The sequence below is a fragment of the Euprymna scolopes genome, chromosome 14 (assembly GCF_053919585.1).
Source record: "Euprymna scolopes isolate OS-2025 chromosome 14, ASM5391958v1, whole genome shotgun sequence".
Lineage (NCBI taxonomy): Eukaryota > Metazoa > Mollusca > Cephalopoda > Sepiida > Sepiolidae > Euprymna > Euprymna scolopes.
In genome coordinates this window covers 23,982,395-24,009,868 of record NC_136495.1, presented here as the reverse complement: position 1 = coordinate 24,009,868, position 27,474 = coordinate 23,982,395, and the positions used below count along the sequence as shown (strand labels likewise).

At 34.7% G+C, this 27,474-nt stretch overlaps 1 protein-coding gene across 7 annotated transcripts in view; it reads right to left on the bottom strand.

Moving 5' to 3' along the window:
* LOC145292912 (recombining binding protein suppressor of hairless-like) overlaps window positions 1-27,474 on the bottom strand; it is a 438,485-nt gene that overhangs the window by 171,579 nt on the left and 239,432 nt on the right. For all 7 annotated transcript variants that reach the window (XM_080139064.1, XM_080139066.1, XM_080139060.1 and 4 more), the window contains exon 2: window positions 1,191-1,602. In XM_080139064.1, the coding sequence (XP_079995190.1) occupies window positions 1,191-1,554 (364 nt within the window). In that variant the 5' untranslated portion in view covers window positions 1,555-1,602. The remainder of the gene's footprint in view (window positions 1-1,190; window positions 1,603-27,474) is intronic.

Sequence of the window (27,474 nt, the reverse complement as noted above, 5' to 3'; positions counted from 1 at the left end):
TATACCTTCAAGTATCAACATAAACTTTGTTGCATATTTAGAATTACACTTATTTAAAAATATACAGAAAAAACTTTATTATGTAAATAATCGTCACAGAACGAAAATGTCATATTCCAAAACTCACATGGATTTGGCTAGTAACTTTTCTATTTTGCTAGTAAACGAAAATATTTAGTTGTCAAAGATCAACTAAAGATAAATTTGTCCATATAGCCCTGAAATATGAAAATTACTCCTGTGGAATGTCACTAGCAACTATATTCTTGTCAGTATGTAATTGATTCAAGTAGATAATAAATTATATCGATCAAAACATTGGAAAATTAATATCCAAGATGAGAACGGTTGTCCGACTGATCCAAATAACACAGTAGTTTGTACCGGTTTATTTTCTTGAGCAAAACTTGTTAGTTTTATATATTTTCTAAAAGTTTCATGTCATAATCTTTAAGGCTTTCTTTTCATATTGACAGCATTGTTTATTTACAAAACACTATGTTTTTTTATGCATTTGTAAAATACCTAAAAATATCAAACTAATCTTACAAAGAAATTTTCCTCTACTTTTAACTGCTACATCAGGGAAGTGACAGTGGCTTAGTGGTTGACAACATGGACTGACATCTTGAATGTGCAAAGTTCAAATCCAAGTTCAAATCCAAGTTCAAATCCAGTTCATTCCACATAAACACTTTCATTTAGAGATGTTGCCTACCTTGATGTGGTCCCTCCTGTAAGTATCAGATATATTTCTGGAAAGAATTCTAACTAGAAAGATAGTGAAGATATGAAAGCCAATGATCATCATCTGATTTGATCACAATGTATGAATTATTAAATGAATGAAGCTCAACAACAACAGCTACATCAATTATGCACATTGCCTCCATTAAAAGAACGCAGTTGCATGATCGCTTAGCCTGTTATAGGAATGACCTTGGTGGTGACTTATTCATAGAAGGAATTAAAATTTATAAAAAAACATAAAAAATTTTAAAACTTAAAACTTGAATATGCCAAGCAATGATTACATAATGCAGTAGTCAACATTATACCAAACAATGAAATATTATGCCAACCACACATCCAAAATAAAAAAAATTCCAGAAAATCAGAAATATAACAACATATTTATGACATATAATATACTTGTGATACATATGATCCACACCAATCGTTTTACTTACCATGTGTATCGGAAATTCCAACGGTAACAGAAGAAAGTCCATTATGATGGTAATTTGTCTGCGGATCATATTGTTGAGAATCCTCTTTTTTCATACCGCCAACATGAACCATTTTACCGTTGGATAAATCCATCGGATTATCAAATCCATTTTGAGCCATGTGTCCATTAATTAAATTCGTCCTTGGTTGTGCCAAGGAGCTCTCTGTGGGTTCAGGGTTTACTTCAGGTAAACGACGTGGCGGCAAGCCCGAGGAGGAGTCTGTCGCAGACCCCATCCCTGGTGCCGCTGTATATACAATGTATTCTGTCCTTTCGGCTGGGTTAACCGCTGTGGGCAAAGCATGGTTGCCACTTGTGTACATCAACTGAGAGCCGGAATCTGTGCTATCCCCAAAATACACAAAATTGTTCTGAAAATATAGAAAACAAAAAGAAAATCAGATAAAGAAATTATGGCAGTTTACATTAATTGAGAATAGTCAAAATCAACATAAATTTAAAGGATTTAAAAGCGTTTGTTAAGATACGGTTAACAAATCGATTTTTTTTTAAATGTCATTTTATGCAAAAACGATATTCCTTGTCAAGCTGAAAATAGTAATATATTCAAAAATCACGAAAATTCATTAAGTAGAAAGTTATTTATAGTTAAAAGTAATTTTTATGGAAAATTGAGTAAAATCGCGCTTTTCTTAGACTTTATAAAGTAGACAGGAGTCTACACACAGGGGACATAACTCCAAAACAAATATTTTAGATTACTGCTTCATGACTGCAATATTTGTTGTCTACAGCGATAGACATTTGAGGGGGGGGGTTGTATTTGTTTTTTCCTAAAAACACGATAGCAGTTTTTCTACAGAATTAATTTTCGTAATCTTTGGGTATATTACTATTTTCGACATGACAAGTACATAATATTGTTTTTGCTTAAAATGATATATTTAAAAAATCGATTTGTCGACAAGCATCGGTTTAAATTATAAATTGCAAATTAACATCGGTGGTTGTCTACCCCTGACAGGAGAGACACAATATGCAAATGGTCAAATAAAAAAACAAGTTTGGTTTAATTTGTACTAGCCTGGGTGCCCAGCGTTGACCGGGTGTTTGGAGGTGTGTGTTAAGCAAAAAAAAAAAAATTGTAGTAGGCAGGCTCGAACCCATACCACAAAAGAGGAAAAGAATGTGAAAAATAATGTGACATCTTTTCCGTTGTATCCATCACCAAACTGGAAGTAGCAAAGGTTTAAATCAAGGCTAGTCAATCAAAAAGAGGGGATGACTTTCAAAAATGTCAGCAAAAAAGCGACCCTTCATTGTAGAAAAGTGCCCAGTTGAGGGTGAAGGAATGAATGTTTTTAGCCAATTTTTCGATATTTGTCATCCGAAAAGTCAAGCTTCAAAACAATACTGATCTTGTGAAAATCCGTTGCCTCTGTCAAAAGTTTTAGGCAGACATGCATACATACATGCATGCATTTAAACAGACAGGTGAAATTTATATTATAGACTAGCGAGGGGTACCCGGCGTTACCCGGGTGTTTGTAGGTGTGTGTGAAAAAAACCCGAAATGTGAAAAAAAAAAACAGGTGCCCGTGAAAAAAAAACAAAGCCTTGACGACGCGCAGTTGGAAAATAGTAAACTGTGAAAAAAAAAAACAGGTGCGCGTTTTTGATTGAGGTGACGGCGATAGCTATTCAGCAGTTAGCATTTTGTGCGGGACAGTTTTTAATGAGGTCAATAAATCGGTTTGTTTGTTTTTAAAAACCCGCTCCCTCGTCTCGAAATGAAAGCTACTGTTTGATATGACGATGTCGACATTAACCAAACGTTACTTAGCTCTCTAGAGACCACTGGCTCTGGGCCTGTGATTAGAGTCGAGTTTCACTTTTTGTTTATACCGAAAACCGAATGTAACGCATGCCGATGCGGGAAATGTGAAATAATTAACGTTTGAAAGTCAATAAAATTAAATAGACAGGCGAGCTCCGTGGTTAACTGAGATATTACAATTTATAGATGATATAAAAAGTTTTAAGTTGTGAAGCGAGCGAGCGCTTCTCTGAAAGAAGCCTTTTGTGGACATTGAGGAAAAGCGTATATACATACATACATACATACATACATTTGCGCTTTTATATTTATAGATTATTTGGATTCTTCGGACTGCTGTTCTTGCTATTTTCACAATGTTTTGGTCAATGTAATCTCTGATATTCTTCAGTTGTATCTTGTCAAACTTACGAATCTTTGTGTCACAACGACGCATAGCATAACAGATAAACTACAAAGTAAAATTCAGTTCTAAGTGACACTCTTCTAAAGATTGAAGGTTCAATTCTCACTACAGGCGATATTAAGAATAAAATTTCAAATTACTCAAAATTTCTACCTGGTCACAGCTGACGAAATGAGAGCATGCTATTTCAATGGATTAAATAAAGGGTTTTGTTTGAAATTTTGTACAGATTCTCAAGATGAGAACAGTAGTTTGAATAATCCAAATCATGGCAGATATCAAAAATTCACCGATTATTGCAGACATAGATCATGACATTTTGATACCATTTACATTAACTGTTTCAAAGCCCCTTTCAAAAGATAAACATTTTATACTAACCATGTAAGACAGTTTTAGTAATTTGATTGCTATACCATGTGTTAAGATTTTGTATTTGATGATGGAGGCCTTTATCTTTTTGCAACATCATTAAAGGCCCATCATGTAGAAAATATGCATAAGTAGAAAAGTGCACGATAGTTAAATTAAAGCAATCACCTAATATGAAAACAGGAAAAAAAAAAAAAAAAAACAATAGTGAATTAATGAGTTATTTATTTATTTTTTTGTTATCTTTTTAGAAATTGCTTGCATATCCACGATTGAGTATATTAAGTTGTTTTTGTTTTGTTTTTACTTTTTAAATAGAAAAGTGGGCTTTTAATATCAATGTCAATGTGACAAATAACCCAGCTTTATATGTAGATAGATAAATACACACACACACACACACACACACCTACCTCTGGAGATGTGTGTCTATGTGTATGTATGTATGTATGTGCGTGTTTCTTGAGGCAGAGTTGAATAAGTCAAGGAACTCGTAAAAGCTACATAACTTGGTCTGATCAGTAATAACATGTTTCTTACTTCCTATAAATGGTAAAATGTCACTGCAATTTGGTTCCATTTATTGTTCTGACATTAAACTTGGTTTACAACACCCACACAGCCCCACCATTTCCACCTGTAACAATTCTTACTTACAATTTCTTATTCTCTCGTTTGCCTTTACTAAACAGCAAAGTGTTACCACTGTAGACCAAGAGAAAAGTCTACCAGGCATGTGTGCGCAATTTAATGATCTATGGAAGCAAAACTTAACAATTTGGCAGTTTGAATGCTTTTAAATTCTGCATATGCAGCAATGATCGCAACAATGGGACGGAATTCGCACTATCTGTGAGTGCAAATAATACAAGGAGGAATGTGTTGTCACTCAGACTTAGGGTTAATAGTAGGATTAAGGGAGAACATGTTTTGTTTTATAATTCCAAAAAGTGGATTATCAGATAAAACTAGAAGCCATTTTGGGAGTTAACTATTTCAATATAAGCATAACTTCCCCATCACTCAATCTCACACTCTTAAACATGCATACTCACATTCTCTCACACAATCTTTTATTTTGTCCTTTAGTCCTCACATTCCATGAGATGAAAAGGGGGGAAAGTTGTTGCTTTCTGCCAGAACCTATCGATCTAATGCTTATACTTGGTTAAGTTTTACCCTTGTAAAGTATTTTTTAAGCTCTTTATACAAGGTGTCCAAAAAGTCACCGAAGGGTTGAAAATCTTTGTCATTTTACCATTAATGATTATATTTTTCTCTGTTTCAGATATTTTACAGATAATCTTTTAAAAATTAATTATGGATAAATATAGCGTTGAACAACGTATACAAGTTGTAAAATTGTTTTACCAAAATCAGGCAATGTTTTCGCAACAACATTATCTTTTGCTATGGCAAATGTCAAATGGCCACCACATTCCCCAGACTTGACTAGCCCAGACTTTTTCTTGTGGAAATATCTTAAAGAAAGAGGCTATGTTAACAAACTCCAAACACTGCAAGAATGGAAGGAAAACATCAGGAACAAAATAAAGAAGTTAAATCGCAATCCAGACATTCTGCAATCTGTCATGAATAATGTTTTGGAAAGAGCACAAATATGCAAAGCTGAAAATGGGCAACATTTAAAAGACATTTTTCATAAATAAAAATTGTTTGAATTTTGCATTTTTTTTTTTTTTTTAATTTCACAATGTCTTAGTCAAATTGTATTAAAATTACAGACAGATATAAAAATTAAAGAATCTATTTAAGTTCAAAACTCTTCAGCGACTATTTGGACACCCTATATTAAGTAGTTTCATACTTTGTCTGGAGCGATTTCCATTAAAAAAGAACAGAAAATACCATAATTCATTTGCTTAAAGCAATAGGTTCCCAATCTTTTCTGGCAACCTTCATGGCGGCACATTATTGAGTTTATTTAAATTTTCCCGACACACCTATCATAAAAAATTAATATTTTCTATTGATAAAGCCTTTTTGAAATAAAATTAAAAAAAAAAAAAAGAAAAAGATTATATAATGAGAATTTTTATTCACATAAATCAACAGACCTTGAATTCAATATCTCGTATAGAATAATAAAGGTGCATGTGCCTGCCCATATGAAAGTAACAGGAAAACTGCTGCAGAGAAATGCAGGCAAAACAGAAATAACAATGCATTTAAGCCCCGACACTTGCTACCATTCCCTGTCCCTGCTGCAGCAAAACTTTCCAAGCACAGGTTGGGTTATCAACCATGTTAAAATGTTCTTGACTTATAATGATTTCAACGATCTTATTTATAACTTATGGTTAGGACAATCATCCAATCAGAAGCCTCCATCTTTATTATAAAAATATCGAATTTTGGATTCAATTCAGTTCACTGTCAGCCTCCGTCTTGAAACGACTGAATCATGTTTGCATTGATTCTTTGCCACCATCTTTGTTATTAAGAATTACTCAAATCTCAAGATCGTGGCTGCATTGATTCTTCGCTGATTTGATTTACTACCGCCATCTTTGTTTAGCATAATAATGTCTCAACACTTAACAAACCATCTATACCAGTGGTTCCCAATTTTTCTTTTACCTGGCGGCACACTATTGAGTTTATTTAAATTTTTACGGCACACCTATCATAAAATATTAATATTTTCTACTCAAAGCTGCTTTGCAATTAAAAAAAAAAAGAAAGAAAAAAGATTATATAATGAGAATTTTTATTCACAAAAATAAACAAACCTTGTATTCAATATCTCGTATAGAATAATAAAGGTGCATGTGAGTGGCACATTTGTGCCTGGTGTTTTTTAACTACTGCTGTAATACGTGGGCAAATGTGAGAGAGAGACACTTACTCTTCCTCAATATTTTTAAGTCTTTCACGTTTTTATTTTTAATGTTGTTTATATAAAACATTCCCAGTTCGCATTGGCACGAAGTTGAGAATTGCAATAAGAATTTGATGGGTTTTTTTTTTTTACTTAGAGTTGAAACTGAGGGGTGTCATCATGATTATGAAATTAAGTGGTTTTATTAAGCAAAATTAAATTAAATGACTTTTAGCTTTATCTCTTTGTGGCACACAAGTGATCATTCCGCAGCACACTAATGTGCCATGAGAACCACTGGCTTAAAGAATAATCACCAAGTTGTTTTGTATGCTTGCGCGACTCCTTTGTCCGACAGAGTTCTATTCTAAGAAAACATAATTGGTGGGAAAACTTCATGATGACATTGTCGACATGAAAGAAGAAAGAAAATTCTGTGTAGATGTTGCCGGAAATTATTGTTATCACGCTTAAATGCACCCTAAAGAAAGAAAGAAAATCAGACAATAATTCAAGCACTTTTCTGAATACAAAAGTTGAACACCTGAGAATTTCAAGAATAAAGGGGGGGGGGAATGATGTACAAATTTTTCAGAACCAGGAAAAAGGAAACTTTAAAGAATTCACGTTTTCCAAAACACAACACTTGGTCTTTTGGCTAGGAGCAAAGTGTAGTATCTCTTCTAATGCCGCACTTAATCTTTTCTCTTCTCAGTTAATCCTTCTAGACTAAGGTAATTTTTAGTTCTGTTCAAATTTTTTTGTGGGGAGTTTGATTTTCTTGACATACAAAAAAACGACCTCTGTCCTCATGGGGAGGCAAGAAAATAGGATTAAGTTTGCTTATGTAAAGTGAGAATTAAACGTATGTGTTGAGAAACGATATGAGAATGATATTTTTTGTATCTAAATATATCTATGAAGTTTGGAGGAGGGGAGGGGGGCTGGTGTGAGTTTCAGGGAGGGACGCACTTCATAAATGGTGAAGTTTGTTAAAAAAAAAAAAAAGTCTAATTTATAAAACTCACTATGTCTGTCTGTCTGTCTCCATACTTTTAAATTATGTCTTCCAAAACTAAAAGTCGCAAAGCAGTGCTAGGGGCTTCAAATGATTGGATTTTTTATGGACTGTTCTCGTTTTATGGATCTTTAGCCGGTTAAAATAGTTTTTAAGGGGTCAAAAAGGGGGTCCAAATTGAAAAATCATTATAGAATTTGTACATTCATCTTTAATCAGTTCATATGCGTGTCACCTTGGTACAGTGGTAACGTCACCAGCTTTGAATGTTACAGTTTTTCTTTTGATTCTAGCTGATGGCACCCAAATACTTTTTTTTTTTTTAACTTTTGAAATCATATCGATTGGGTACAATATCATATGAAATAATCGATAGAGACTATTTAAGCGAGTTTGTTAGTAGGCTTAGTCTATTAACACCATAAAAATTGAATGTGTGTACAGCTCCATGGTGACAATGTGTCGAAAAAAATTGAGCGGTCTTATGAAGAACACTTAAGCAGCATAAACTGAATGTAAACTTTGCAAACCACTACACTAACCACAGTCGATCCAAAGTAACACTCTCACAGAGCCCAAGCAAAGCTGAGCATGACTGCTAGTGATTAAATGAATAAAAAGATAATGAACTCATGTTACTCATCAGATTGCTAAGAATATATATTCCAAAATTCATAATAATCCGTTCATTAGTTAAGCAGATTAATCCATACATAGATATATATGAATATATAGATACACCTATCTTTATCTATCTACCTAGTATTAGATAAAAGGTTGTGTGTGTGTGTGTGTGTGTGTGTGTGTGTGTGTGTGTGTGTGTGTGTGTGTGTGTGTGTGTTTTTTTTTTTTTTTTTTTCCTTGGGACATCACTATTATTGGAAGGATTCTACAAAAGTAAAAAAATTGGGAAATATTGTCCAAGAGAGTAGGGTTTTTTATGTTTATAGATTGACAACAGATTAGTCATTTCAAGTGGATGTTGACTAGCCATCATCTCAAGTGGTCTTTTTAAGGTGGTTCCAGTGATACATATATTTAAACAGATGGGCAGGGACGGTCTGTTGGTCCTCTGGCCATCTCATGGTCACTTTGTTTTCTAAGGTCTGACATAAAGTTGAGGTTTTGTATGCTTCTTCAAACAAGATGAGCCCTTGGGCTCTTGGCTAATGGATTGTGTTCCTTGAAATTGTGTTTTGATTTGGTTGGATTAAGATTTTTTATTTACAAGCTTGTTGTTCAAAAGAAGAAAAGGGCCATTATTGTAACCGTCAAAACAATAAAACTTTAAGTGTTTTAAATGGTTGTTTCCATTGAATTTGAAGGAATTCTTCTGTTGCAGCACTGAGGTCACGTAATGGACACTATTTATATTGCTTTTTCAAGGCACAGTGCCACTTTGATAAAGGTGGCTATTATTTGGGACATAATTTGCAAAGATACTATGTAGATGTCTGTTTATATTACACTTGAACTTCTGCATGCAAGTACAGTCGGGGAAGCAGGAACCCAGACGAGAATGACAAAATCTAGCAGTTCGAGGCGAGAAACTATTAGAGTAGAAGGTTTTTCGGCATGTAGGGATCTCTACTATGTATGGGTATTATTTTGCTTATTGTTGGGCTTCTCAGGGGTATTTATATTAAGGGGGCACAAGGATTTAGAGTTCATCAGATCACTTATTAAAATACTTGTAAAACATGACAAATGCATACAGGAACATATGCACTCAATCATGTATGAAATATAAAATGAATAATTTTTTTATAAACTGCTTTCTTATAGAAAAGTTGGGTTTGTATTACTGTACACAGATTCGAAAAAGTTGTCAAAAAACAAATATATAACAAATAAATGTTATCAAAGGCAAGATAAGTTACTTTTCTACCAAATTGGATATATTTTTCATGTTTTTATTCAATGTAACATATTTATTCAGCTCGAAAAACATACAGTGTTTACCGATGTATTCGAAAATTCAAGATGGCGTCTCACACCCTTTTTAACACCGTAAGTTTGGAAAAAAGTGTTATAAATAAAAAACTACAAAATACTGTTAAAAGCCTGCCGAATATATGTCAACCTATGTCACGGTAACATATATTGAGCGAGTTTTTAACAGTATTTTATCCGGTTTTTTATTTATAACATCTTTTCCCACACTTACCGTGTTAAAGAGAGAATCAGACGCCATCTTGAATGTTCGAATACATCGGTAAACACTGTATGGTTTTCGAGCTGAATAAATATGTTACATTGAATAAAAACACAAAAAATATATCCAGTTTGGTAGAAAAGTAACTTATCTTGCCTTTGATAACATTTATTTGTTATATATTTGTTTTTTGACAACTTTTTCGAATCTATGTGTACAGTAATACAAACCCGAAAAGTTTTGTTTGATTTCAGTTTATGAATAAGAATTACATTGTGAAATAACATGAACCTGGAAATGTCAACTATCTACAACTAGCCTGAGTGCCTGGTGTTGCCCAGGTGTTTGGAGGTGTGTGTTGAGCAAAAAAAAAAAAAAAAAAAAAAAAACGTGGCAGTAGGCAGGTAGGCTCGAACCCACGACGCAAAGGTGGAAAAGAAAGTGAAAAAAAAAATCTGACATCTTACCCCTACTCCATGACACGACCGGAAGTTCGGAACGTTAAAATTAGGCAAAGTTAATCCAACCGATACAATGACTTGCAAAAATGGCTCACAAAAAAAATCGACCCCACCTTGTTGTAGAAAACTGCCCAGTTGAAGATGAAGGAATTAATGTTTTGGGCCAATTTTTCGATATTTTTCATCCGAGATGGCGACCTTCAAAATGATACTGATCTCATGAAAATCCGCAGCTTCTGTTGAAAGTTTTAGGCAGACATACATACAAACAACTATACATATATTTAAACAGGTGAGATTTATATTATAAACTTTTTTATATATAGATTACATATACATAAAATATATTTTACATTTATAAAAGTTTTATTTATGTAAAAATATATTAAGGGAGCAAAACTATCACTTAGTTAAGTGAATTTGAAAACAATGGTGGCATTCCCACACTGTTACTATCGTTGATAAAAAACAATAACAAAATAATATATATATATATAATGTATATATATATATGGTGATTGTCACTTCTTGACAGAAGAAGACTATCTTTCCCTTGCTTTATTGTTGATTATTCATTCATTTTCATGTACTTTTGAAATATTGTTATTTTTTTTTTAATTATTATATAGACATTTATACACACATACATATATACATACATACATACAGTGTGTTCCAGAAGTCTTGGACAAATTTCAAGACTTTATATCTACTGAATTATGTATGTTAAATGAAAGTGACGTGATATTAAAGCTAAATTAATCAGGTCCAACTGTAATATTAATGATTTTATTTATATACTAGCGGGGGGTACCTGACGTTGCCCAGGTGTTTGGGGATGCGTGCTGGTGGTGGTGGGGGGAGATTAAAACAACCCTGTTTAAAAAAAAAAAAAAAAAAAAAACGTTGGCTGGTTGTTTGGAGGTGTAAAAGAAAAAAAAATAGTTTTAGTAGAAAGGTAGGCTTGAACCCCGAACCTTTGACGCGGAGGTGGAAAGGAAATGGAAAAAAAAACCCTGCGACCTAACCATCTCGACCACGAGAACAGATGCATTGATAAGTGTGTTAAGTTGACGTTTATAAACCGAAATTAGCAGATGCGACAACGTCAAGTTGTGTGATGTTTGACCTAGTTTTGCGCTGGAAGCCAGTTTGTTTTCCCCGCTACGCGGCGATCAAAAAATATCTCGAAAATAGCTTGTAAAAGTCGGGTAAATTAAAACGAAGTCAAAAACAACACAAAAAAACTAACGTAAGGCAAACGAACGATGTTAAATGTAAAAATCGAGAAAACAAAAACTAAAAGGAAAACAGAAAAACGAACGTTAAAACTTCTGAAAAAAAAAAAAAAAAAAAACACGTGAAAAATGGCTTAAATAAGCCTGTTTCGATATTAAAATTTAAAAAGTCGGTGGGTACCCAGGTGTTTTTGGGTGTGTGGTCGGGGGTGGGGGTGTTAATGAAAACCTAAGAATAAGCAAAGTAAAAAAAAAAAAAAAAAAAAAAAACAGAAAAACGAACGTTACGTGAAAAATGGCTTAAATAACACTGGTTCAATATTTAAATTTAAAAAATCGAAAAAAAAAAAAGAAAAAAAAAAGACATCTCACACCACGATTCAAACCCAAAACGTTTAGATAATGACCCAACGCGCTAACCAACTGAGCTAACACGACGTACATGAAATTTAGTCAGTTCTTCAACTATTTAAACTAAATCAGAGCATGACGTCATCTGACGCATGCGTAGAACCAATCCTCGTCATCAGAGGACGGTTTTTGTTGACCCCCCCCCTGTAGAAAATTGTCGATTTCGGAGTGAAAAAAATTAACATTTTGGTCAATTTTTCAATATTTTTCGGGCGAAGGATGGAACTTCAATATGATACTAAGTTTGTGAATTTTTGTTCTGTCTGTCGAAATTTTTAGCGGACACACAAACACACATACATACACACACACACATTTTCGCTTTTATATATATATCGGCATGCTTTTTATATCCTTAGTAGTTTTTAAGATATTTACTGCGGAAATGCATTCACGACTTGTGGAACACCCTATATATATATATATATATATATATATATATATATACAGTAGCGTCCAAAACTAAAGGACAAAATTTTAAAACCTAATATTTGTTAGAAATTTTGAAAATAAATAATTGTTATAATTCTTTTTCTATCCTTTGCAAATGATTCAAATTTTAATATGTTATTATGGATGATAACGACTACCAGTTGTCAAAATTTCAGCTTTTCACAGTTGTTATTTCTAACAAATATTAGGTTATAAAATTTACTCCCTTAGTTTTGGACACTACTGTATATATCGTCAAGAATATATTTTTTTATCACTCCTGGATCCTGGAGGATGAACCTTTCCCTTTTTTTTTGGGGGGGGGAGGGGTTCTCCATCTTGTCTTATCCCTGGCTATGTATGGTCAAATAAAACCTAGTGGGTTATCTAGGTCGTCTCTCTACTGGGTGTGTGTGCCTTTCTCTTGGTCTTTTGCATTGTCTTGAGGTCGATTCTGTCGCTCCATTTGTTATCTGTGCATTTACAAATACAAATGAGAACTATCCATCAATGTTTTGCCATTCGTATGGTGGTGATGTCATTTGCTGTCTGACCCAGGTGTTTCTTTTTCTATTATGTAAACAGATGCTGAGCAAGGAAGACAATGGAAGTGGTTGTGAATCTGTACATTTCTTTTTACGTGTAGAAACTTTACATGCAGACCTAAGTGAACTATAGGGGGAAGAACTTCCTTAAAACTTAAACTAAGTATACGACATTAATAATATTTAAAGTGTATGTATAAGATACTAATTTGGAGACTTTTCTAAAATTTTTTTGTTTCTTTGACTAGAGTAAGGAGTAAAAAAAAGGAGCAATAATAAAGAAAGTAACATGATGTTATGAGCATACTGAAAAAGAAACTAGTAGCGTTCCTTAGTCAATTCTGAACAACGTCGGGTCTTCCTGATAGTTTTGTATTAAAAAAAAAAAAAAAAAAAAAAAAAAAAAAAAAAAAAAAACAAAGTATGAAAATATTCTTCATATTTGTTTTGCATCGACAGAAACGTTTTTGCTGGTTAATAAACTGGAAAATAACTTGTGTTTGTACCAGAGGAGGGGTTATATTATCTACACAACAGAAAAAGTAACAAAAAAAAAAAAAAAATGGTTGAATGCGATTCAAAATTTAAATCACTCATTGCGAAAGCGAAAAGAAAGTGTTTGGTGTTTTGTTTTCCCATCATGCAACAGTGTATTTCTAGAAAACAGCTTTGACTAGGCAGCCATTTTAAAGAAGAGATTCGCAATTAAAAATAAATGCATATTTTGGCGTGAAAACAATGGTTTCATTTACAGGAACCACTTAGGAAATTTCTCAGATGAATAATCAAAATGGCGATAGCATTAGAAACTCAATCTATTCTTTTGGATGAAAAAGGTACAGATTTTTCTTGTGAAAAATCAGCTTAGCTTGTAGTGTGGTCACTGACCTTGATAGAGGCCATCTTAATTTGGGTTAGTCAAGAACCACACCAACAATTTATATACATTGTGTATAAAAGTTATGTTTTTAGCAAAGGAAGAAAATGGGATATCTATATCTATAAATATAAAAGCGAAAATGTGTGTTTGTATGTCTTGCAAAAACTTTTCACACGGGTCACAGATTTTCGCCAGATCGGTATCAATTTAAACTTCCAACCTTCACCCGACAAATATTGAAAAATTGGCCAAAAACGTTAATTTTTTCACCCTGAAATCATTACTTTTCTACGGGTGTGGGAGGGGGGGGTCAACAAAAACCCTCCTCTCATGACGAATTCGCTTCTACGCATGCGTCATACGACGTCGTAACCTGATTTAGTTTAAATATTTGAAAAAGCGACACAATTGTGGTGACGTCATCTTAGTTCAGTTGCTTAGAGTGCGGCCTCATCATCTAAACATTTTGGGTTCGAATCATGGTCCGAGATGTCTTTTTTTTCGATTTTTTTAATTTTAATATGGAAACAGGATTATTTAAGCCATTTTTCACGTGTTTTTGCTTTTTTGGTTTTTATTTTTCAGATTTTTTAAAGAGGTTTTAACGTTCGTTTTTCTGTTTTCTTTTTTTGTTTTTTTTAGTTTAGTTTTTTTTTTTACTTCGCTTATTCTTACGTTTTGATTAACACCCCCCCCCATCCCCGCCCGAGCACACACACCTCCAAACACTTGGGCAACACTGGGTACCCCCCCCCGCTAGTATATATATATATATATATATATATATATAAATAAAAGCGAAAATATGTGTATGTATGTGTGTTTGTTTATATGTCTCGCAAAAACTTTCCACACGGGTCACGGATTTTCGCCAGTAGGTATCATTTTAAAGTTCCAACCTTCGCCCGAAAAATATCGAAAAATTGGCCAAAAACATTTAATTCCTTCACCCTAAAATCATCAGTTTTGTACAGGGAGGGATGCCGAAAAAAATCGTTCCTTCATTTTCTCTGCTCCTGCTACTACGACAATGACGTCATGTTTGACCTAGAAAACGTTCGAGTTAGTTTCAACCACCTGCAAGCGTTTTTAAAGGTTTAATTTTATCCATTATTAAGTGTATGTCTCTTTGGTGTAGGGGTGACGTGTCGGGCATTTTTTTTTTTCCGCCTTAGCCTCGATGTTTTGGGTTCGAGCCTGTTTTTCTACCTAAACTTTTTTTCCTCTTTTACATCTTTTTTTTTTCTTTTTTTTTTTTTACGTTTATTCGCTGTTTTGCTTTGTATTGGTCTTTCCAATTTTTCTTATCATATTTTTTTTTTATAATATTAAAACAGGGTCACCCTCTCCTACATAGCTAGTCTATATATATAAAAGCGAAAATGTGTGTGTATGTATGTTCGCTTTTTGTGTATGTCCGAGAAAGGCTTTTTTCCAAGAAGCGATCGGTCGGCTCACTTAAAACTTTTTATATTACGTCTAAATGATAATATCTATGAGTTAACAACGGGGGTCGCCTGTCTATTTAATTTGCCTGAGTTTGAAAAGCTAAATATTCAACATTTTTTGATCACCACGTGTGGATTGGGCTTTTTCGTGTAATAATAAAAGCGAAACAAAGCTTAAGACATCATTCCCGGTGCAATTGCCAGGAACGTCCAAAAGCAATCAGCTTTGATCAATGTGGACTTTCTCCTTATATCAGACAATTGCTATTCAATTTGGACAATCCCCTTTTTATGGGGAGCTGGTTTCCCCTCAACATCTTGGGGAAACAAAAAGAAAAACAACTAAAAAACAGCTGCCCTGCAGTAAATAAAATACTGCTCTTAAGTCATTAAGTACTGGCATCTGCCAATTCTTAATACTTAAATAAATTCAAACATGTTTCTGTTACTATCTCATGGTGGCCCAGTGGTTAACGTCACGCGTTTTTTTTTCACATTTTAATTTCCAACTTCGCTTCAAGGGTTCGGGTTCAGGTTCGGTCCTTCATACTTACCTACCAAAACCTTTTTTTTTATTATTTTACCCCCCCCCCTCTCCCTCCAGACACAAACACCCGGGCAACGATTTTTTATTATTCTTTTGTTTTGATTTACTCAAAACCACACACACCTCCAAACACCCGGGCAATGCCGGATACTCCTGCTAGTGTAATAATAAAATGGAAATAAAACATTCAGAGAATGGAAAGGTCGCCAGGTAGCAAGTGCTATCTAAAGCATAAACAGAGAAATGAAACTTTATTACATTGTTATACAAAAGATAAAAATATAAAAGTTCCTTTCAATAATATTGCAATATTTAGATATACCAAGAGGATATGATTAAAGAAAGTTAGAAGGTTCTACTTATAGACACCAGTGATAGGAACTGACCAATCAAATGGAGCCACGTTCTGCTAGCAACCAATCAGAAACGAGAATTGCTCTTTAAAAATATTGAATTCTTTAATATTCTTGAACTGAATTTTTCTGCATCCACACGAGAAAGATTTGTTGCAAAATTTTAAAGTCCAAAACTTATACAGAACAGCTACCCACCAACAACTTTTCATTTCCAGGACTTGTACAGAATAGCTATCTATCGAAAACTTTTCTGAAATTAAACATGGCTTTCAATTCAAGAACGTTCATTTATGCAAACACGTGTTTGGTGAAGAAAGTTGGGTAAGTAATTGCAAGTCAAAATGTTCATAGTGCAGATATATACGTGAGTATTTGGAAGTGTGGCATTGTGTATATGTGTGCGTTGATTTACCTTGTTCTTGTCAACGCATGTATACCTGTGAGTGGCAATTTGTTTCTGTTCACCAGACTATCACAAGTGTGTACGAATGTGTGCAAAGATGAAAAATGCTGGTATGCGAGTCATTGAGTCCTTTTCATTTGCAATTCGCCTACTTCAGTCCAAAGGCATGAAAAGAAGGGAAGCGACATTCTTGAGTCCCTCCATGCAGATGTCTTTGATATCCATTCTGTATTGTGTTTACTACATTGGTTGTTCCGCTTGTAAACATTCTTTGTCGGGCACATCCATGTTGTTCATATTCATTGATTTAAACTAGATCACCCATGACCCATTATATCAGTATTTATTTATAGTACATATATTTTACTGACAGGGCAAGCCAGCATTTCTTGGTGTCAAAAAACTACATAGAAGTTACATAATATGTGTAACATCTTTATATGAAAACCTCTTTATATTTTTTCCTCTCACTCATTTTTCTATTTTTCTCTCCAACTTTCTCTTTATCCTCTGCTCCATCCACTCCTCTCCTTTGTTTTAATTAAAAACAAACAATAATAATATAGTTCATTTCCTAGACTTATCCCTTTTAAATGTAATACGGTAGTCTTACATTTATTGTTCCTGCTCAATGCGAAATAGAACAAAACATGATATTCTTGATCCTGAGTAATTCCTTCCCTCCACCCACCTTCACAATAACATGAAGAGAAATTATGTTGATAATGAAAATAACTCAAATAGATGAAAATGAAATCTCATAATTTACATTTATTGATCCCGGACAATTCCAAGTAGAACAATTTTTTTATATATATATTTTGGATATTATACATCTGGGGGAAGTCTCAATCAAGAAAATATAAACTTTGTGAGTCTTTGCTTAGTAGTTTTGGACTTTTACCTAAACATACAAACATACATACATACATACAAACAACAGTCCTTTATATAATATACTAAATATTATTTAATATGCATGAAAGCCTTTTAGAATATCAAAATATTTATGAAACTCATCTTGTTGCAATTGAGTTTACATCCTAGTCAGATTCAGTCGGCTTCTTGCACTACATCGCGAATCATGACAAATGAAAACCTTCTGGAATTTCAAAATATTTATTCATCCTTTTTCCTCACCCTTTAAAACATTTATTACTACATTATGGAACTTTTTTCTCTAGTTTATTGTTTTTATTTATTTATTTTTAAATATGTAAAATAATTTGGATGTCTGTCTTTATATAGGGTGATCCAAATTAAATTCTACCCATCATTATTAATCATTAATAAAAGTCACAATACTTTCTGAAATCTAACATAACGTCTATGCCTGACTTGTCTAAAGAAATTGAAAATTGGAGAATATTCAGCACTTCTGCAAGTTAGCTTTCTTTCATTCTCATTTTTTTAAGCGTTTGAGCTGGGACAAGGAGAGACAATTAGGAAATTTACAAAACTTTTGCAAAAGTGTTCGGGGGGGGGTACAACAACAGAAAGCGTTAATTACAAGAACATTCATTGAATCAAATGACATTTTTTTAAACGAACACTTTTTTCTTTTGGAAATAAATTAAAACAACGAACGGCGTCCAAATAAATAATTTAGAACAAATGATTTAAAAGTCACTAGTGGAAGAATACATGATTTAAAAATAAAAAAAAATAAAAACTTTTCATAATAAATTAAAATTTGGAAATAAATTAAAACCAACAGCTTATTTACAAAGATTATGCCTATTTCCAGAGAAATTTTCATGATTTTTTCCACTCTTCAAAACTAAAAACCAAATAAAGCTAAAATGCAAAAGTGCAGGATATTTACTAATTTATGTATAATACATGTTAAAATTTTACAAAAATAGGATTAACTTGAATTTGTAAAGTTTAGTATCATTATACAGACTGTTTCAGAAGTTGTGAACACGTTTAAACATTTAATATCTCAAAAACTATTAAGGATAAAACAACTTGCCTGACGTATATATAATTATTAATGAATTTAGTTAATTTTAATTTAATTTTAACAATTTCATGTCACTACCTTTCATAGTTCAACAGATATAAGAACTTGAAATGTGCCCAAGACTTCTGTATATTGATTTTAATCTTTGTAAGGAGACATGAAAGTGGTGCCAAACTATTTTTTTTTTTTTTTTTTTTTTTTTACAAGGGACTCACCATTTACCAAAGCCCTGAAACTGCTCACAGATAAGGGTTAAAGAGTGTGCAGTGGTCAAAAGAACAATATAGTAATCGTTAGAATTGTAAATTTGGTAAATTGGATTACTTAAGGGGAATGACTCGAGAACTTGTTTACATTGGACTTGAAGACGGCCATATTGTAATCAGCTGGAAAGCAGAAAGACGGAAGAGATTTCCACAGGTGTGCAGTTCTAAGAAAGAAGTTTTGTTCATGTAATCTACGTTTAGGTTTAGGCACAGATAAAGAGTGTTTGAGGGAATTCATTTTTACCTGTTTTGGGACAGGTATTCTTATTATATATATGTATATATAACAATTCCCAGTGAAGCGCAAAGATACTAATCAGTTTTACATGGTCAATACTTCCATAATTGTTCTGCTCTATTTACAAAATATATGTACTGAAATGTGTGCTATACATAAACTACATCTACCATAAAACTCTCCTTTCTTCCAATTTGTAAACCATGCAGTGAGCGCTGATACACACAGAAGATGACAGAGAAATAGAAAAATTAGAAAGTAACTCTTTCTCACCTCCCACTCACTCACCATCCTGACCTTAAATTGCCCTTTCGTGTGCATACACACACACACACACCTAAAATAAAACAGTACTTCTACACTGAAAATTGCCAACCCGTCACCTAACAATCAATACTGGTAAAAACTCATTCAATAAATGTCATAAATCATGCAGAAATGTTATGTTCTACCAGTATTCTTGTTTAATTTTTGAACCCTAATCTCTTACATGCTAAGTGTCGTTTGCCTTTTTACATTTTTTTTTTTTTGTGGCTTTCAAATTCTTAAGGGCTTCAATCATTTTCTTTCAGTCGATTCCATAAATCCCAATTTGTGCCGATAGATATCGTGCTTGTTGAAAGCACCAACAATCCAAATATTCAAGATGTCTAACATATGACATGTTCTTTAGATGAAGAATTTAATCTAAAGAAATTTCAAGTATAAAACTGCTTCTTACATTCAAGGGCAGATTTTCGCATAGTGAAGCATTTATAAAGGAACTATAAAAAAAAAAAATACCCGTCCCAGTACAGATAAAATTATTTCCTTGAACAAAACAATTTTGCACCACTTTTATGCCCCTTTAATGAAGATTAAAATAAAGAAATAATACCACCTAAATCTTATGTCTAGAATCTTTATTCCAATTTTGATCAAAGTCTATTACAGGATTTTGATTCTAAAAAAAATTTCTAAAATTTAAGGTTTAAGGGAAAAAAATAGAATTCAGGAAATCTTATTTATGAATCAAATCTAATGCAGATCTGAAATATTAGAACTTTCAAATCAGAGACGGAATGCCAGCAGATGAAATGTTTTATAACCTTAATGTGTCGTCTGTCCTGATGCAGTGATATCATAGATGAGTTGAGCCTGCAGCTTTTTCTCATTGGTCAAATTAATTTGTGATGTAATCCTCCCTAATTCTCTGCCTGGGTGAGACAGACATATTGATAGACAGCTGAGGACTTGGACAACAGAAGCCTTTGATAGCGGAATTGCGATTGGTTAACTATCCTGCACAAGCGTCCTCAGAACCACTGTGTATGGGTCACCATGGTTCAATATGAATTGCAAGTCAACGCAGCCTATATTCATTTGCATAGATGCAAGCCTCATATGGCATAAAAGACGGTGAATTTTCTTGCATTGGCAATATTTTGTTTCAGAAGCAGAAAGATTTCTGTGCATCATTTGTTTTAGAAGAGAGAGGGGATAGGAGACGGCCAAACAAAAATCTCAAACTGGAAAGCAAGGATCTGAAATGGCTAGAAGACATCATGGGAGTGCTTGGATTGGAAGTCTGAGGGAAGTGTGGTACTTTGCGATAGAAGCATGAAGTGTGATTCCGAACATCCCAAAGATTGTGATATGTCGTGTCATTTTCTTCCTGTGTGGGGAAACTAATTGGACATCTGCCAGCGTGTAGGTGGCTCCAAGTAGCAATGGGTATTATAAAGCAAATGGCCAATGCCGTGACCTGAGGATCCGATGACACCACAGAGAATGCTCCACTCCGAAAAATGGTCCAAGAAACAATAGCCAGGGTGAAGCAGAGAGATCCTTCACCGGGCCTCTAGTGTGTGCATGGACAAGATGTCAATATATGGCTAAGTGCAAGTTCTCTGGTGACCTGTGTGCTTCTGGAACGTGATGATGCTGTTCTGAAGGATGCTTGTTGGCTGCGATCCATGAACGATGTCCAACACATTAACTGAACTGGATGTGAAACTGAAGAGCATCAATCTGACATTACAATGGGAGGGTAAAATCGGTAAGCGTGTATCACTGGCTAGTGGACACATTCATTAGAAAGACCAGAAGATGCCCAAAGGTCACCAGCAAAATGTTGCTCAAGCTACAATTGAAAACAATAAAGTTGCTGGTAGAAAAGTACGAACTGTCCATGGATGTTGCTCTGAGTCAGAAATTTGCGGATCCCATGACACTGGTACCACAAAGGTGGCTAGAGAAGACTAAGTCTGTACTGCGAAGAGTGATGAAATGACCACGTAGTCAAATCACGGAAGTACATAAGAGTAGTGGACATCCAAACATCCAATGAACAGCATATTTTGTCCAGTGGGTTTTCCCAACGAGCACTTAAAGAATTTCAGACGATTGATACAGCCCTAGTTCATTGGATGAAAGGATTAGCTGTAAAAGCTAATTGTCAAAGGCTGGGGATGGATATAATCCACTATATGACAGCAAACAGCTCCTGACGGTCACCAATTGCAATCTAGTACGTTTTACCATTTGGCAACGGTTGTCGCTGCAGGACTCCAGAAACATTATCCAGCATCTTGAGTTAATATTTTTGGAATGCGGCCTACCGTAGGAATTGCTTATTGACAACAACACTACTTTTATTAGTGAGGAATTCAGGGAGTTTTCCGCCAGCTGGAGAGTGTGCCTGTGGTTTAAGTGTGCCTACATGCCAGCAGGTAACGACATCGCAGAACAATGCCACTGCATTATTAAACAGATTGCAGCAAGAAAGAAGTGCTCTGTTGAGGAAGCAGTGTATTGGTACAACGTTGCACCGATAATGATTCATCAACATTGGCTGCACCTGCCGACGAGATCTACAAATATGAGGTTAGGATAAGAGACATCGACTCAGTGCCTGCATCATGGGCCTCCACAAAAAACAAGTAGCATCCAGGTGAACCAGTATTGGTCAAGCCATCTCATTCTCAATGCACATCCAAGTTCCAAGAATAGAGGTGATCAGCCTGCAAAATCGTTGTCAGCAGCATCCAGCACCATGTAAAGGGCGTTCAGAGCAGATAATGAAACTTCAGATGACACTCGGTATATCAAAATGACTGGTTGACAGATAACATAAAATAGAGAAACTTCAGAACCACCCATGCAACGAAGCACATGCTGGAGATTACCAACATGATCTTGCACATGCTGTGATCAGAGGGGAGTGTAGACAATGTGTGATGAGGCAAACGTCATGTCAGCCAACACAGAAATGGCGCTGCGAATTTCCGATCCAGCCCTGAAATTGGACTTGTCTGCCTCTGCTATGCATTCTCCAAATGTCTCAATTGAAAAACAAAAAGTTGTATATACACACAGGTACCAACAAAATCTCAGTAGCCAAATTGAATTGTTGCCCTTGACTTTTAAAACAAAATGGTGGCTCCCGGACCCTCTCATTTCTTCATAAAATTTCATTTTCTTAGTAAAAAAAAAAAAAAAAAAATACTTGATCAATGTACATAATTTTTGGAATCTGACATCTTCATTCCATGACGAATATGTACATCAAACATTTGTCTGCATTTTTTTTTTTCATTAGGTGTAATTCTAAATAAGCACTAAATATTCCCATTCGACTATTGTACATCTTTTTTCACAATTTAAATTAATTCAATAAATGTTTTTGTTGCATTACTTTGTTACTTTATTTAAATTGTCTTGAATTACCAGAAAAATTTGTTTAGAAAAAATAGGGATTTTGGATTGTTTTCCCTTTTCGTTAGTATCATTCTTCTGAAAATGAAAACAAAAATACTTCAAAGAAATTAAAGTGTATCTTTTTTCTTTCTTTCTTTCAAAATTCCTGAGTGTTTAACTATTCTCTACTGTTCGTATTTTTCCCCTCCCGCAATAAAATTTAACAAAATCTTTTTCTTTTTTAAGGGGGGGGGTCGTTTTTAGGGAATGGGGGGGGGGGATACTATGAAAATAAAGATTCCCGGGCAACGTCATAGGGATACAAGATATTGATATAGCAGCAAGGAATCTCTCCTGTTTTAAATAAAGCATGGAAATATAAACATCAATTACCACGGAAAATATCTATATATAAAAAATGTTTGCCTTTCAGGTGACATTTGCAGAAATATAAGTTTGTTTTTGTTTCAATCGGGGGAATAGTGGTCCCTTTAATTAGCTCCGCGCATTAATTTTGTAATCGTATCACATGGAGATTAAACAGAAATAGATACCAATGGCTCAAATGTAATTAATTATTTTTTATTTTATTTTTTTATTTTTTTGGTGGGAGGGAGATGCAGTTTAAACTGCTGTTATAATAATTATTTTAAAATAGAGTAACCATTACTATTGGCGACATTCAATGATTATACAAGAAAAAATTGGATAGCTTAATTTTGAAACCCGTCGCCAGAGGGTGCTCGCATAGCTTAATTGAGGTATGAAAGCACAAAATGGAAACAATACCTCTGCTTTTCTCCAAAACTGCTTACTTATATATTTGGAGAAAATATTAAAATATTTTGTGTTTAAGATATTTAGGTTTTAAAATATATTTATTAACAAAAACCTGGAAAAGAAAAAAAAAAATGAATGTGTCACAAAATATTGTTTCGAATTCGTAAACTTTTTTTATATCAATCTTTATTTATTTTTGGCAAACTATTTAGATATTTTACAAATATATTTATCTACAGAAACATGCAAAAAACGATGAATGCGTTGATACATATCATTTTTAATTCTTAAACATTTTTATCAATTTTTATTTATTTTTGCCAAACTATTTACATATTTTAAAAATGTATTTATTTACAAAAACATGAAAAAACAAATGCATCACATTTAATACAGTTTTTTAACAGTTACAAAACGGTGAATGCACAAGAGAAAATAGTTGTACGAATAATCTCATTAGAATTCAAAACAATATTTCATGTTTTTATAAATAAATATATTTTCAAAATATCTAGATAAATGAAACAAACACTTAACGAAAAAAAAAAAAAGAAGAAAAAAAGCTTTTTTAAGCTGGAACACAGTGCGACACATTCATTGTTTTTATATTTCTGTAAATAAATATATTTTTGTAAATGTCTAAACAGTTTACCAAAATATAAAACATTAACTGAAATAAAGAAAAAAAAAAAAATATATATATATATATATATATATATGTTTATGCGATAAAAAAAAAAAACAGGAATAAAAAAAAATAGTAAGCAGTTTTGGAGAAAAGCGGAGGTATTGTTTCCATTTTGTGCTTTTGTGCTCAATCGATCTATGCCAGCGCCCTCTAACAACATGCTTGAAAGTTAAGCTACCGTGTTATGCTCACTTACCAAACAGTGAAAAAAAAAAAAAATCGAATGAAAAAGTTGTCGAGTCTTTTTTCAAAAACACTAATCAATATAATTATAGTTATTACTATCAGGGGCGCCCGGCGTTGGTCGGTCGTAAAATATGCCTAAATATATTAAATATTGTATAATATCGGATTGTTTGTAGTGCCATGTCGCGCATGGAAAGGGACCCTGCACTCATCCCCGGTGGGCTATCTCGAGGCCACAATCCTAGTAGATGGCAGGACAACTGATGGTCTGCTTGCGTTGCATGTCTGGTATTCTGCATAACTACTTGTTCAGCATCCCTTAACTAAACTGAAACTCTTAAAAAAATGACAGTACAATCAAAAATTACGCTAAAATCAGGCCCAAACTCAAACAAAACCAACCTGCCTTCTTCTTTGAGGCTTGCATTTACGAACATCCGTGGGCTTAGAACTAATTTAAATGATGTCGAATCATTTCTCCTAACAAACACCCCGGATATCTTAGCACTAAATGAGAATAACCTACACTCCTCCATCCCCTCTAACTACTTTAACATGCCTGGATATCTCCCACTCTGCCGTAAGGACTCTGGCAGACATATGCACGGGCTTGGAGTATATATTCGGAACACCCTCCCCTTGACTAGAGAAACTAAACTAGAATCGGACGATCAAGCCTTTATGTGCTTTAGACTTAACATGCAACATAACATTAGCTACTTTTATTTTCTCTACCGCTCTCCCTCAACCCAGGACTGTACCCTAATAAACAAAGTCTCTAACAGCATAGATACAGCACTTTCCCTCAACACTAGCGCATGTTTGGTGACTTCAATGTCCACCACAGCAACTGGCTTGGATTTTCTACTCACACAGACGCAGCTGGTATGACTACATATAATTTCTCTATATCTCATTCCCTGTCACAGATGGTTAAGTTTCCAACCAGTTTTCCAGACCAGCAAGAACAACACGCATCACTTCTAGATCTGTTTCTGACGACAGTTACCGATGACTGTGTAACTAATGCCCACAGCCCACTTGGGAACGCTGATCATGCAGTGGTAATAGTTGAAATAGCCCTAAACTTTAGAGCCAAAACTGAAGAGCCACTGCTCAAAACAATGAGATATTATAAAAAGGCTGACTGGGAAACCATCAGGGATCTCATCAGGGACGCCCCATGGCAAAATATCGTTTCACTTCCTGCTGAACAGTGCGCAAATGAGACCACTGAATGGTTTAAAACAGCAATTGAAGCACATGTTCCCACACAGAAATTTTATAGCAAGCCTCACTCTCCCCAATGGTTTACTTCTACTTGTGCAGCCACTATCGTGCAAAGGCAGCATGCGTACTGCAGATTTAACCGACATAAGTCCAGTTCAAACAGAAGTAACTGTAAGAAAGAAATAGCGAGCTAAGAGAGAATTTACTGAAACGAAAAAACGCATCGAAGCACAGAAATTAGGAACCCGCGACTTCTGGAAAATCTACAACAGTGTAGTAAATAATGGGCAATCAACAATCCCCCCACTATCCAACAATCATGAGGTTGTTTGCTCTGCAACTGAGAAGGCTAACATGCTTGCCAGTCGGTTTGCCTCAAACTCCACACTGGACCCTGCCAACCACCCCCTCCCTGACTTTCCTTTGCGGACAGACGCCACACTAGACGATCTGAAAATCACCCCTTCTCAGGTGCATGCTATCATAAGAAATCTTGACACTGTAAAAGCATGTGGACCTGATCTCATCCCGGCTGTGCTATTAAAAAAGTGCTCCGCCGAAGTAGCTCCAGTTCTCTCCAAACTTTACAACCAATGCCTTAATGAATCTTGCTTTCCTGCCTGCTGGAAAACTGCTTCTGTAGTACCAGTTTTCAAGAATTCTGGCGAAAGAACTGACCCATCAAATTATTGCCCCATTAGTCTCCTCCCACTTTTCGACAAAATGTTTGAGACAATAATTAACCAAGCTCTAGTCCATCACCGTACAGATGCTAAACTTCTGACTGACCAACAATATGGATTTAGACAAGCCCGTTCCACAGCAGATATCCTAACTGTAATCTCAGAACGTATATACCAGTTACTGGACAAAGCGGGTGAGGGTAGAGTGGTATCTCTAGATACATCTAAGGCTTTTGACAGGGTATGGCATGAAGGTTTTCTCAGGAACATCAGATCATATGGTATCACTGGAAGAATACATGACATAATTAAATCCTTCTTAGATAAGAGAAAAATCCAGGTTGTCCTCGACAGTCGTACATCTAAACAATATGATATAAATGCGGGAGTGCCTCAGGGGTCTATCCTGGGACCTCTGTTATTCCTAATATTCATAAATGACCTCCCTGACAAAATTGCCTGTGAGATGGGTATATATGCTAATGACACCACGCTCTATAACAGACACGACAGGAAAACAAATGAACACATAGCTAAAGAAATGGCAGAAACACTAGAGGATGGCCTCCGATCTGTAGTGGAATGGGGACATAAATGGATGGTCACATTCAGTACTGCCAAGACTAAACTCGTTTCCTTCAATAATTACAAGAAACCTTCTCTACCACCAATAGCAATGGCCAATGACTCTTTATCTGAAAGCACATCCTTTAAACTCCTCGGCCTAATGCTCTCAGGAAACATGAGTTGGAACAATTACATCGAGAGTATCGCCAGGACCGCTGCGAAGAAGGTAGGTTCTCTCTACTAAGTGAGATACTAACACCCAAACGTGTCCTATACCTCTATAAGGCCACCATTCACCCATGTATGGAATATTATTGCCATATTTGGGCTGGTGCATCTGTCACTAGTCTCTCGCTCCTAGACAAGGTTAAAAGAGAGTCGCCTATCTGATAGGTCCTGAACTGTCATCTAAACTTCAGCCCCTGTCCCATCGACAAAATGTTGCATCCCTTTGTCTTTTCTACAAGTACTTTAACGGTGAATGCTCTGACGAACTGCAAGCACTTGTGCTCCATCAACCTAAGTAAACCCGACAAACAGCTAAATCCCACCCCTTCACAGTTGAGGTCCCTAGATGTAAGAGAGCCTTCTACTCCAGTAGTTTCTTCCCCAGAACAGCTAAACTTTGGAATTCCCTTCCGGGTCCCTG